This window comes from Gopherus flavomarginatus, chromosome 2 (genome assembly GCF_025201925.1).
Source record: "Gopherus flavomarginatus isolate rGopFla2 chromosome 2, rGopFla2.mat.asm, whole genome shotgun sequence".
Lineage (NCBI taxonomy): Eukaryota > Metazoa > Chordata > Testudines > Testudinidae > Gopherus > Gopherus flavomarginatus.
This window is the reverse complement of record NC_066618.1, coordinates 91,050,404-91,064,513: the sequence shown is the minus strand read 5'-3', so window position 1 is coordinate 91,064,513 and position 14,110 is coordinate 91,050,404. Positions and strand designations below refer to the sequence as shown.

Genomic DNA, 14,110 nt, shown 5'->3' with positions numbered 1-14,110 from the left:
GCCAAACAAACCTATCAAGCTATTTAGCATTCTTTCATGTCACATCACATGTAAAATAACTTAAATATGGAGAGAGATGTTACTTTCGAGCTTAAAAATAAGAATCAATTTAATAGTGCTTGATTGCTGAGGTGAAGGTACTGTACTGTATAAATCTCAGGATGGCAGAAAAATTCAGAGCAGGACAAATTGTTCCATGTTGCCCTGTTAAAAAATACCAGTCCAGATGGGTGGCACACTGAGTTTGCCAAAATCAGAAAGACGTATTATTTCTTTAACATAAAACATTAAAAACAAAATTTCTTCTGCTTTGCTACAGATGGGTCCTATTTCTCCCTCACCTTTGAGGGCTCAATTGTGCATTCAGCTTTGAGATATAACTTATGTGTAACTCCCTTCCAGTATCCTCCCCTTAGCTTATATGGAATATTAGTAAATCCTACTTTGCAATGTACCATAATACTTCAATAATTATATTACATTATGTTTTTCTCTCAAAGTATTTTGGCACATTACATGTATCAAAATCCTGAAGGATCTCAAAGTACTTCACAAACTACACAGCACTACTAAAACAAACCTGTGACAGATAGTGCAACCACATAAAGTATCTTTCGGGGAACATAATATTAAGTTTATGTATCACTGCAGACCAGAGATAGTATGTATGAGTCTGTTCTACTCCACAGGATAGAAACTAAAATGATGGATGATGATGAAGATGAATTGCTCACATTGTAAACACCTTCAGAGAGGAACCACCCCCTATGAAGGTTTGTGTATGCTGGTTCAAACTGGATTTTCCAGAGACCAATAGACAAAGAAAAGGGTTTTGGCATAAAAAGCCTGCATTTAAATGGACTCAGAGCTTTCTTGCTGCAGCAAAAGGACAAGGCATTCTGTCCAAGGGCCCCAACCATTGCAGAAGGGTTGGAAAGACTTTGACCTACCAGGATCCCATAAGACTGATAGGTAACCTCTGGTAAGCTTTTTGCATGTATATAGGAACTTTTATTGTTTTTTATATGTTTTCTCTGTAATGCTTTTGCTCTAAGAATAAATGCAGTTTGTTTTGTGAAAGCTGACTGGTAACCAGTGTACACTGTTGTAGCCCAGGAGAAAGCATTAACAACCACGTATGTTGGACCCCAGTTACACCTGCTGGAAAAGTCACAAGTGAGATGCAGAGGAACTGCAACAAAGCTGCAGTCTGAAAGGAGAGACACATGGGTCTCCACCCCAAGAAAGGTGATGGGTAGGAATCCTAAAGCCATAAGAGGGTGCCCTCAAGGAAGATAAGGGGCAGGAGTGTGAGGGAGAATCAAAGGCACAGCTAATCCTGAAACTCTGATCAAAGACACCACTGAAGTGAATGGTGACCGCCAGACAGACAGAGGGAAAGTTTAGCCAAAGACATTATAGCAAACCCCTAATCTCTTGAAATGAGTTGTGGATCTTTAAAATACTATGAATAGAAACCAAGCCCACAGTTTTTAAAAGGTGTCACCTAGAAAATTCACAAACAGTAAATTATACTGCTATCAGTTATCCATGTTGGAAAGAAATGACTGACGCCAATTTTCTATTTACTTCACATCTTTATGCTTATATCACTATACCTTCCCCTGGTCAATGCAACTATACAAACTTTACAGCCTATTTAGTATCCAGGAGTCAACACAAAATAGTCCCACTAGTAGAAAGCATAAAGGCTCCATTAGCCGAGTATATTGTTTGAGAGATAATAGGAATTCTGGTGCTAGAGCAGTAAATATTTATTATGGCAGTAAAGCACAAGCCAGGTTATGTTACCATTAGATAAATTGTACTCTTGAGACAAAATGCAAAACAGAAAAAAAAATGGCTATGTTCCTCTAAATCCTTTAGGTTATGATTATCTCTAAAATCTTCATTCCTCCTCCCCCTCACAAAGATGATGCATTTTGGCTATAAGCCCTTATGATGAAGGAAAATGTGCACTTTTGGTCTTGAAAGCAGATGAACTTGTCAGATTGGAATGTTGAGTAGGAGTTTCATAGGAATCTGTATGCTTCATGCAGATTAATTCTTGCCAAAAGAAAATTGCTAAACTAATCACAGTACCCTTAAACTATATCACTGATGTAATCAGGCCCAAATTCCTTTGCAGGAAGCAAATTTTGCTTTATATATGACTTGAACTAGTGACATGTAGGTAGAGACTAACACAACTAGCAGATTCTTAATCTGCGGGTTACTATGACTGACCAGCACTGCATAGGGTAGGAGGAAGGAGGATTAAAAATCATTGGGATGGCTGGGGATATTTCCATTCCAACTTGCTAAAATATTCAGTATTCCAGGGGAAGCCCACCAGGCAGACAAGGGATGGGCAGGACAGCTACTTCAGTAGCAGAAGAAACACTGGACCTCTGGTCAGGAAACTTGCTTCCTCTACTTGGGACAGGAACTTTCTTATGCCTTCCAGATCATTGTTGCTGAGGTGGGGATCTGAAGACTCTAGCAAACACCAGGTCAACCCCTGGGAAAGGGTCGGAAATTTCTCTAAGTTCCCACCCAGACACAAGGTCAACCCTGGCTTCCACCTGGCCACCAGGTCAACCCCAGCAGCACGCACATCTGACATCTGAGCAATGGCAACAGGTCACTCAGCTGCTCTAGAAGCAGTTCTTGACTACTCTCAGTAACCAGCAGCAAAAGAATGTAAGACATGGAGACAGATCAGCAGTGACAACTGCAGTCAGAATGGCCCACAAAAACAAGGAGCAGATCACCAGGCTGATGGGGTGAATAGTGTGACGTAGCTCTCCAGATCCATTTCATTATCCCTTCACAGGGATGGAGAGTGAAAGAGATGCAAGGTAAGCGCACTTCCATAAATGTATTAGTACCAGCACGCCCACCTCCCTAGCTGAGTGTTTCAGTATAGCAAACAACAGCAGGAGTCATAGCAGCCAATGCAGGTGCTACAATTCTTGGGGAAGAAATCGCAGCAGTCAACTAGATGAGGCTTTAGCTGCCTTTAGGGGAGAACTTGAGAGACTTCCTCAGTCAGGTAGCAAGGGCTTATGAAGAAGACAGCTCCCTTCAGTTCAACCAGTGTTTCTGCAGGCCCCTGCCTCTGCACTGCAAAGTATAGGGGGACTTATGAGGTGTAGCAGGTGGTTTTAATTAAACGTGAGTCCCACACAAAGCTAGGGAGATTACATTCCTCACAAGAAGAACAAGCAGGTTTCATCACATAGGATTTTTTACCTTATGTTCCTGAGACCCCTGGTGGCCAGTGCAGCATTATGGCAGAGCATATGGCAAATCAAAGTCTGCAGCAATATCTTTTATTGGACCAACGTCTGTTGGTGAGAGACACAAGATTCGAGCCACACAGAGCTCAACCACTTTGTCTCTCTAATATCCTGGGACCGACAACTACAACTACACTGCAAATACATTCTTATGTATTTAATGATCACTTTGATCTATATACAAGTGAATTGGCCTGGCTTCCAGCTGTGAGTTTGTCAGTTCTCAGCTGATGTCTAGCCCTTGGCCACAGCTGGTACTCAGGCTGCCAGCATCACATCTGGTAGCACTCAATTGCCAGATTATACATCCCTCTCTGAATGGGAAAGGCCAGCAGTCCAGCATCAATTTTCACACTTCTCAGTATTGAACTATATTCAAAAGTCAAGAAGCCCAGGATCTCCAATGATAAGATAAGAAAAGATATAATTTTGTTCTTTTATCTTTCCTAAAGGGTAATTCTCTTAGCCCAGAATTCCAAATCCAAGCTTGGTCTCAGAAACAGGAGTCTAGGAATATGCCCACATCATCTTTAGTAGGGACAGGCCTCAATATAGGGCACTAGTTAGAGGCACTCCCACTAATATGAAAAAAGGGGCAAAATGAAGTTAATCATACTGCGTCAATCATGACCACACACATTTATCTGTATGTTATATCCATATGCTCAACCTACACTATTGGATCTTACGTCACTTAGTTTGTGAGCTTCCCAGAAAAGGGACTCTGTCTTCATCGGTGTTTATACAGCATGGGCCTTCTATCCTGAGTGGGGTTTATGGGTCCTACTAGAATATAATTAAAGCAGCAGCATGTCTGATTCCCTCCATAGGGAAAAGTCAAGAGGAAAACTTGTTGGTATGGCAACAAGACGTAGGCAAATTGGCACCTACAACAACTGCACTGTTAAACCCAAGGACTTGGGATGCATGCAGGCAACCTGTTAATATTTTAACAGATAAGAATCAACTCCTGTTAAAAGGCTAAAGTAGAGGATAGAGGATTTTAACACAAAGATCTATGTATGGTTGTTCATTTGTACAGAAGTCAGGCGGAGGCTGGCACTTGGCAACCACAGGTCTGCATTGTTAATTAGAAGTAATGCTACAGTACTAACATGTTTACTTAGCAGCAGCATGTTTGAAAAGTTGAATGGCACAGCTTCACAGCATTGCTTAACTTTTTGGCAGACTTGAACCATTTGTATAACTCGTTTCCTTAATCTTTCAAAACATATATAGTTTAAAATTTATTACCAGTAGCTGTGTTGCTAATCAGTCATCTCCACTGAGCAGATCTTTATTGTGAGCACAAGCAGTGTGGCTTAATGATATACTGCTTAAATTGGCTTCTGCCTGGCTCTGATCACTTTCAATTTTTGAAGGGCTTTTGAATACTAGATTCTTCGGTAGCTGTCTAAAATAATGACTCAAAAAGGTATGCTGTCACTTATGGGGGAAAAATGAAGTGGTGCTAAATTGTTACTATTCAAAATTAAATACCGAGAGCTGAAGTACAAGGACCCTTGAGATTCACACAATAGTTTCTTGTTGCTTTCTAAAGAGATTCATAGATGCCTACTTCATTCTTAAATAGAAGCATGAGGCCGACATATCCACAAGAAACCCCTTTTATTTAGCCCAGTGATATGTTGTTTGGAAACTTGAATTCAAAATACTAACATCAGCTAGGGCTGTGAAATTATTACATCTCTTCTGATTCTCACATTTAAAGTTATACACAAAATCTCTGCTCTTGTTTCTTCCTCATTCCCTTTGTTATACAAACCTCCTCCTTAACCTTTAACTTCGTAAAGAGTCTCTTCTCTTTAAGCCTTCTGTACGTAATGGCCCTGGAGCTTGTAGCTCCCTTCTTCCCTCCACTAGTGAGTGACCCTCTCTTCACTCAACTGCCTGCTTAACATCACCTGTAATACAATCAGCTATCATCCTCTGTACACAACTCAACACTAAAAAAAAGCCATCATCCTGCACTGAGATCTAACATTCTTCCGGTAATCTGGCATGTTACATCTTTAAGCCATTCCGTTTAACTGTTAATTCACTGAGGCAGGGCCTGTGCTTTCCTCTGTATTTTGTACAGCACCAAGCATATCAATGATACTCAATGAAACAGCAACCACATATTTTCCCTCTTTCCCACATCAATCTCTCACTTTCTTTTTTCACCCATCAATTTCACCTCCCTTTTACTACCACTTCAGTTCTCACTGAGAAAGCATCTCACTCCAAAGATGATGCCATTCCCCATCAGTCACTCTCCATTCTTTAAAAGCAACAATCTATACCTCACTACATTCTGACAAAATCTACACTATTCCAATCTAGGACATATTCAGACCTCACCAGATTAATGCATGAGTGCTCAAAGCTGACTGACCTCACCACGCATTAAGTGGTGGGGACCTTTGTCGGTTTTGGCAGACATGCTGAGTTGCCCCTTTAAAGGCAGGTAGAGAGCCAGTGAGGTACCTCCAATACAGAGGTAGCCCCTTCCGGGTCAGCATGGGGACACCCATCCCTCCCCGCAGGTGACCAGAAGAGAGGGGGGAATATTTATGCCCACATCTGGGCAGTGACAGCCCTCCTTTCATCTGGTCAGATTAAGCAGCACCTACCCTCTCATCAATGGAAATATCTGAAGTACCAGATTTTAGTCATTATCTGCTGTGGGCATTATATTAGTCGCTCCTTTCTCAGGGGGCTGGGAAGGAATTTTCCCCTCACTGCTAGATTGGCCAACACCAAGTAGGTTTTTTCAACATCCCTCCCAGAGGGCTGGAGGCTTGAGGGAGCAAACAACAAAAGGGGAGTTAGGTTACAATGCTACACCTCATTATGGAAGCTTGGGGCAGATGTCCAGTGCAGGTACTCTGCAGGGAATTGATACAGTTATCAGATTAAATCCTTTCCTGATCCGTTTTAGGAGTGGAAACAGGGATAGGGGAGTGAGGGAGGGACTCAACTCAATCTCCTTTATATACCCCTTGACTCTCATTCAAGGGGGGAGGGGAGGAAGTAGTGAGGTCTCAGCAATGTCTTAGCTGGGGATCAGGATGGGTAAGGGGGAGGGCTGCCAGCAGCCTTCCCAGATGTATGTAAATAATTATGGAATTACCTGCACTGTACAGTTTTATCTGGCAGGTACTCCCAGACACTTAGGAATAAAGTTGAGGCCTAATTAACACATCCAGTGTCTCCTGACCTTCTTCTGGCATACTCAGAGAACAACAATTCAAGTCTGAGCTTCAGGTGACAGCACCAAGAAAGGCATCTGTTCTTTCCTCTTTTAAAAAGTAGATATGTGGTACAACATGAGTAAAAGCAAATAAATATTATAGTTATTTATATTTTCACAAAACATTACTTTTTATCTTCAGTATATTCACGTTATATGACGGCAGCCCTAAAAGGAAATACAATTACTTATTTAACATTTATACATACTTGTAGCTCTCAACTTGTTGACAGGAAGAGACTGTAATGAAGGAATCTGTTCGAGAGCTGTAAGTTAACGGACCAGGTAGAAGAAAACCAGGTAGAAATCGACCAAAAGCATAGCTTTCCTGTTCAAACAACATAAGCATGCCATCCATGGACTGTATGCATATCAAATCTCGACCTAAAGGAAACAAAAGCACCGTTAATTACATATTAGATTTTTATTAAAATATACAGGCCTGAATTCTCATTGACACTAAATGTAAATGAATACTAATTTACCATATTGGCAGCATAAAGCAGCTTTAAAGTAGGCATAAATGTAATTTACTCCCACTTTAAGGCTCCTTGACACTGTCAGTGATGCTAGAGTAACTGAAAATCAGGCCCGGGTTATTTACAAAAATTAACAATGAAGTTACACTACAGTTAGATATAAACAAAACAAAACAAAACAGCTGTGACCTCCCACACAAAACAAAGAAGAGGTGAAATATTGGCCCCATTGAAGTCAACTTGTAAAACTTTCACTGACTTCAGTGGAGCCAGGATTCCACTCAAAATGTTCAAAGTTGAGGCTGACACTCTATTACCATCAGTTATATGAGGCCAGTGTCCAAAGGTCCGATTAGAGACCCACTGTGTTGAGTTCTGTATAAAGTTAAAAGAAGATACAGACCCTGTCCTGAAGAGCTTACACTCAAAATAGACTAGACAGACAAAGCATAGAGGAAAGGGAAACAATATACGAGTAAAATGATGGGGTGATGGTTGATGCACTTCATGTTACTTCTACTTTATTTTATTTTCTTAAATATATATTATAGGGGCAGAGGAAGGCACAAGGGGATGAGTTGACCGGAGTAAGAGACTAGGTAATAAAGAAAGGAAACTGGATAGGGAGAGGTTTCAGAGTAGCAGCCGTGTTAGTCTGTATCCACAAAAAGAACAGGAGTACTTGTGGCACCTTAGAGACTAACCAATTTATCTAAGCATAAGCTTTCGTGTAAGCTTTTTGCAGTTAGTCTCTAAGGTGCCACAAGTACTCTTGTTCTTTTTGTGGATAGGGAAAGGAGAAGTGGTAATGAGACCAATGCTGGTAGCAAAAAGATAGTGATGGAAGGAAGAGCAAACCGTGAATCGGCAGAGAGAAGAAAATATCCATAACGCAAATAGGAAAAAAAAAACAGATCCAATGTCTTCACAAGGGTCCAAGCTGTGAAAATCACTTCACAAATGGAGAAGGGGTGGTTCCCACGCGGCTCTACCTCAAGGAGTGCTGCTCTTACCACCCTGGAAAGCTATTTGGCACCTGGTACCCCATGAAGTGCGAGAATCCCCCTCCATTTTCAGATAATGCCTGGAAGAAGTTACTCCCTGCTCCGGTAGCCTATGCCCCACCCAAACTCTTGCCAGGGAGTGAGGGAAGGAAATCCCTGACAACTCCCAGAACCATTGCTCATCCTATTCCCACCTGTCCTTTCCATAAGGTAATTTAACCCACAAGTAAACTGATGTGACTTGAAGGACATCTGTACTTTGCATTTCATGGATTTTGCCAGTTTGGCTCACAAACCTATTACTAATCAAACAGATTATTTTTAATGTATAAATAATGCGCTAGAACAAAGAGCACTAAACCTTCCAAAAGTTGTAAAAACATTATCTGTTAAAACTCAAACTAGTTAACTGTTTCCTTTCTTGCGTAAATAACAATACATTAAGAGAAACAAAAAGATAGCAAAAAAAATTAGTTTTCTGATTTAAGTTAATATTTTATTTTAACTGAGGGACCACAATTATTAAAATAAAATAAAATAAAATAAAATAAAATAAAATAAATGACCCTAAGAACAACTGTTCAAATCTACATATCATTCCAGGTACTTTAAATGGTCTAATATAAAAATCATCATGAAAACATAGTGATGACATTTTCCCATTGTCTTTATTATATCTTTATTTTATATTTTTAAGGGAAGATTAAAAAATATTATGTCTGTAGCGAGGAGTTAAAAATACTTGTCAATATTGAAATCAAGAATTCAACTACAATAGCAGCAAGATCCTACTGGTCACATGCCGATTTCAGTTACATGGATATAAATTCAGAGCAATATCTTTGAAGTCAACTGAGATCAGAATCAGGTTGTGGATTTAGCATTACATAAAAGATAACATTAATTCAAACATGCACATAATTTTTAGCACCCATTCACACAAAGAAACCCACAAAAAAACGGCCCAATCAAACACTCACTGAAACCAATGAAAATATTAAAGCCAATGGAAGTAGGTATTTGGACAAGCCCCTATCCTACGAATATGTACATAAATAATGTCATTTATTTCACTCCCATGCAAAATTACTCACATCTGCAAGTGTCTGCGGGATTATAGCCTATACATGCAGGATTAAAACAGGATATTGATTTAAAGAGAAAAAAAAAATCTTCCTTCTACATGTCCTCCTTCAGATCTTACTCTTCCAATACAGGGCCTCAGATATGGGCAAAAAAACAAAACAAAACAAAACTCATGTATTTTGCCCCACTTTGACAAATATTGTTATATAAGGTCACAGAGGCAACAGTTCAATATATGGCAACACTGGAGGTAAAATGCATATGGAAAAATTATCTCGTATTCTGATTCATCAGAGAAATTATTAGATGCATATCAACTGTTATTTAAAAAGAAACAGACCATGCTAATGGGTTAATAATTCACTTAAATTACTAATACAGTATTACTTGATCTTCGACCTCTGGACTAAACAGAGAATCAGTACTCTCTCCCCCAAGATTTGGATCACTAGGGTAAAAACTCTGAAGCTGAGGGCAAGTGGTCAGAGGCGGGTAAGGGGAGCAGAAGGTAAATAGCTACACTGGATCCCATTTTTTCCCCCTTTTTGTGATTGCCCATTCTATACTACTCTCAAAATGGTCCCTTCATCCTTCCCACCAAGAAGATCTGTACATAATTCACTCCATTCCCATTAACACTGCTGCACACATATGATGGGGAGGACTTTCAATAATGAAATACGGTCCTGTTCTTTTCCCAGAGGTTGAACTCAGTGCTTCTCAACCTCCTAGGAAACAAGGGAACCAAATTCATAGGGAAGCACACTGATGCTATAGATAGATAGGCACAACTTTTTTTAATTAATGTAATTTTAGGGAGAGGATCATGATAGGATTTCAACCAAATCTGAACTATTGCAATGGCCGATTTACCCCAACTATAGATTTCTAAATAAAAAAAATTATATTTTACTCAAGCAGAAGTTCTCTCTTTTCTTATCAGAGGGGTAGCTGTGTTAGTCTGTATCCACAAAAACAGTAAGGAGTCCAGTGGCACTTTAAACCTCCTCATTGTCTCTTTTCTTAAAGCCATAAACCTAAGATCAGTCTTATATTTAACAGAACATACTTCAGGAGGATGATTTACTGACTGCTGATGCAAAACATATTTGTCTTATACCAACTGTTTTAATAAGGCAGAAATAGCACTCTGGTTTAACAAAATCATAAATCAACGTATAGAGAATAATTTTCTTCAACCTTAGAAAAATCCCATTTCCCTTATTAAACATGAAACAGAGCAAAATAGTCCATTAATCAAGAGGTCTATGATGGCTTCTAAAGGAAATGTAGCTAAGCTAACAATGAAAACCAATCTTCTCAAGTTAAATCATGCTAGGATCTGTACAGATCACCTATATTTTGTAAAAAAGCATCTGTAACATGGAAATCATTAGAGCAATGTTCAAAAACTCTCAGACTAACATTCTGCCAGCTACTGAAGTAAGCCAAACTAATGCCTTTCTTTATAACTGCAAGTGATAAAGACAAAATATATCACATAATTTAAGCCATTGGCTGCAAGGTTCATTGACAACTTCAAGTTGATGATTTGGTCCCATTAGGTTTAATCTATAATATATTGAAGTTTGTTTCATGTTTCCAAACAGTGGTACTACATTAATCTTTTCTGTTTTAGTAGATAAGAGTCACACACCTTTTTAGGAAATGTGAATTCTTTAATTCTGTTAACAGTTTCAAATCAATGAACAAATGCTTCCTATTACTAAATTCAATAATTTTAACAGAATTACGTGTTTAACATGTAAAATCCTGATAGCATTTTCCAAAAGGTACAATAGTTTTAGAGTTATGAATTTCCTCAGGTTTTCTTACACTGAAACACATGTTTTTTAAATTACAAAGCAGGGTCTATGGCTTCTGTTCAAATCTAGATTTTATTGTTTATAAAATTAGAAACATATTTTATATTATACACACATTATATATGCATATATACACACACGTCTGTATGTATATGTGGACAGTCAACAAGTTTCTTTTGAAATTGTGTATGAAGTGGCTTTATTAAAAAGCCTTTCCAGTTACTTAACCTCTTAAAATACTATTTATATGGCTTAAAAGATCAAACACTTCATTTTATGATTTATTCATAATAATTTGTCACTCATATACTGAAGTATGTGGTATTCAAAGGGTTAAGTCAACCAAACTAATCACTGAGAAGCATTTGAGAAGCATTTGGTTCATTGTTTAAAGGTCGAGAAGCTCTGAAGCATTAGCCAAGATCAGAGCAGATGATTTCATCAACATATAATTCAAAAATTAGTCAACAAAAATTATATATTAATAAAGTAACTTCTGCAACATCTGAAAAAAAGTCAAACCAAGGTGCCTGAATTCAATTAAAACCTGTTTAATATTAAGGGTCTCACTTAATTTTCAATTATTTTTTTTTCATTTTAGCACTGACACTATTCGTAACTAATGCTGCTTCAAAGAAGAAAAGAGAAAATGGCACAATGTAAGGTAAAGATGGTACGGCAGACTTAATGTTCTTTGTTCTAGCTTTTGTCAGTTTAGTACCAACCAATCATCATGGTAAATAAAGTACTTTGCACTAGGATAGCACCTTCCATCCATGGACCTCAAAATGTTTTACGAACTTTAATGAATTAAGATTTATAACATCCTTGTTATGCAGGTAAGTAGCAATATACCTAAATCCCAGTCCTGTTCTACCTAGTCTTGGAGATGGGCAAACTGCAGTGGTCCATCTTTAGAGACAAATAGGGCATTTTGGAATGCTCTGAAACAAACTTTTCAAGGCCTTATTTAATATTTCTCTTCTGTCCCACTGGCTTATTACAAAAGTATTTTTCAGGAAACACTATACGACAATCCTATTTTTTTTTTTTATTCAGGGCTCTATGCTCCTATCTTGGCTTATTCCTGGTCAGGGGAGTAGAAACTCCATGAGTTTCAGTCACTGAATATCCTTTTTATTCTTCCACCTGTGGGGAGAAAGAAGAATTTGCATCCCGCATCTCCCACAAATGAGGCATAGGTTTCAGCCCCTAAGCTCAAGGATCTCAGGGGTTCACTGGAATCAAGGGCTGTCTCCATAGAGGTTCACTCTCTTGCCTTCTCTCCCTTTTCCCCTGGCTGTTCCTTGACAACATCACTGTGCTGCCTGGGAGTCCTCATACCATAACTGTCCCTGAGACCTTCCACAATATGGAGGGGGAAAGAAACAGAAGTTACTGCAAACTCAGTTGGTATAAACACACTACTCAGTTTTAACTTCCTAAAAATCAGTATACACAAAGAGAAAAAAAAAACACAGTAGGCAGAGTATCTTATTTCTCTCCATCTTGTCGGCTAACTCTGGCTCAATATTTATACTTTGCATTAAATGCTGCCCTCAGTTATCCCCATGAAGCTTCACTGAAATCAGAACGGTTGCACAGGTGTAACATAGGACAGAACCTGGCCTATTTCTTAAAGCAAATGTTACCCAGGTAAGCATCTGAGCTACTATCTTAGGCAGCAGACACCCACACACCAAAAACATTCCAATGAGGTATGTTAACTGCAAAAATAAACCTGGTTTCAAGTGATCAGAATTCAGAGAGATGTGTTTTTATACCACGTTAATAGTTTTGTTGTCTTTTCTTGTATATGAATGATAAAAAACAAGATTTTTTTAAAAGCAGATAACTGTATTAAAAACTACACAAAAGATATGCAGGAAGATGGGACAGACAGACAGACAGACAGACACACACACAGCTACATAAATATTTTTTTAAAGTTTATTAGATCACAATACAAATTAAATCAGTTTGTTGATGTACTGTAATTCTATTGTTTAAAATACTATAAAAAGTTGCCTTGAAGATCACAGAAAATAAGAGATAGAAAAGACATTAGATCACATGGTCCATCCCCTTACTACAGTAGACGTGTTCTCTATAGTATACGTTCTAATGTTTTGTACTTCATACTCTCCTACCATTTTAAAGGAAGGCTATGCCAAAGAGCAATATTTCTTGGTTGTGAATAATGGGGGGCTTTTCCACAAGCAGATGAAGAGATTTTTGGCTATATTCTTTAACTAACTAACGGAAGATGTTTCTGTTTCTGTGACACCACTTTAAACACACACAGACACACTACAGGCAGCAGTAATACTGTAAAGATGCTGATTCAGTTACTAATAGATTACAAATAGATGTCTGCACAGTTGTTCATCCACATTGTTAGGGCAAGTCAGAAATAGCAATAAGTTTTGATCTCACACAAATGATAAGATATAAAATATATGTTTACCATAATCTGTTAAATCGTAAAAATAATAAATTATTAAGAGTGGAAATAAGATTTACAGAACACTCTTGTAATAGATAATAGATACGTATAACAGTGATTGAGGGATATTATATTTATCCTCACTGTTAACAAATGAACTCTTTCACACAAATACTATTGTTGAAACATCTTGCTGGTATGGTAATAAAACGTAAATAATATTTACGACAAGGTGCTTAGAGTCTTTGGGGATCTTCAATGCATGTAGAACAGCAGGTAAACCATATTTGTTAAAGAAGCAGTAAAAGATATTTAATCCATATAGAGCTTGATCCAGCAACGAGTCAATGGCAAAACTCCCATTGACTTCAGTGATGCAGCATCAAGTTCTACAGCAACAACTAAACTTGGTTTGTCTTTCTTGCATCATCTGTATTATTCACTTCAAGTTTAGTTAAAATATAAATGTACAATAGTCTGTTAGATGACAAACTCCAATTATGAAAAATACTACAAGTAAAACAAATGAAAAGTTCATACAAAATTAGATATTCTTCATAGTCTAAGTTTTTATAGTTCATTTTGTTTCCTTTGGCCGTTTCTAATGTGTAACTAGTGAATGGGTTTTTTATGTTTCATTAAAAAAATGCAGTCTTCCAAAAGCTCAGCCAGAAAAGTCCATTTCTAAAAGCTTACTGCAGCCAGTTGGCT

At 38.1% G+C, this 14,110-nt stretch overlaps 1 protein-coding gene across 7 annotated transcripts in view; it reads right to left on the bottom strand.

The window, feature by feature from the left end:
- Positions 1-14,110, bottom strand: part of BBS9 (Bardet-Biedl syndrome 9) — a 487,370-nt gene that overhangs the window by 435,710 nt on the left and 37,550 nt on the right. For all 7 annotated transcript variants that reach the window (XM_050937932.1, XM_050937931.1, XM_050937937.1 and 4 more), the window contains one exon: positions 6,768-6,942. In XM_050937932.1, the coding sequence (XP_050793889.1) occupies positions 6,768-6,942 (175 nt within the window). The remainder of the gene's footprint in view (positions 1-6,767; positions 6,943-14,110) is intronic.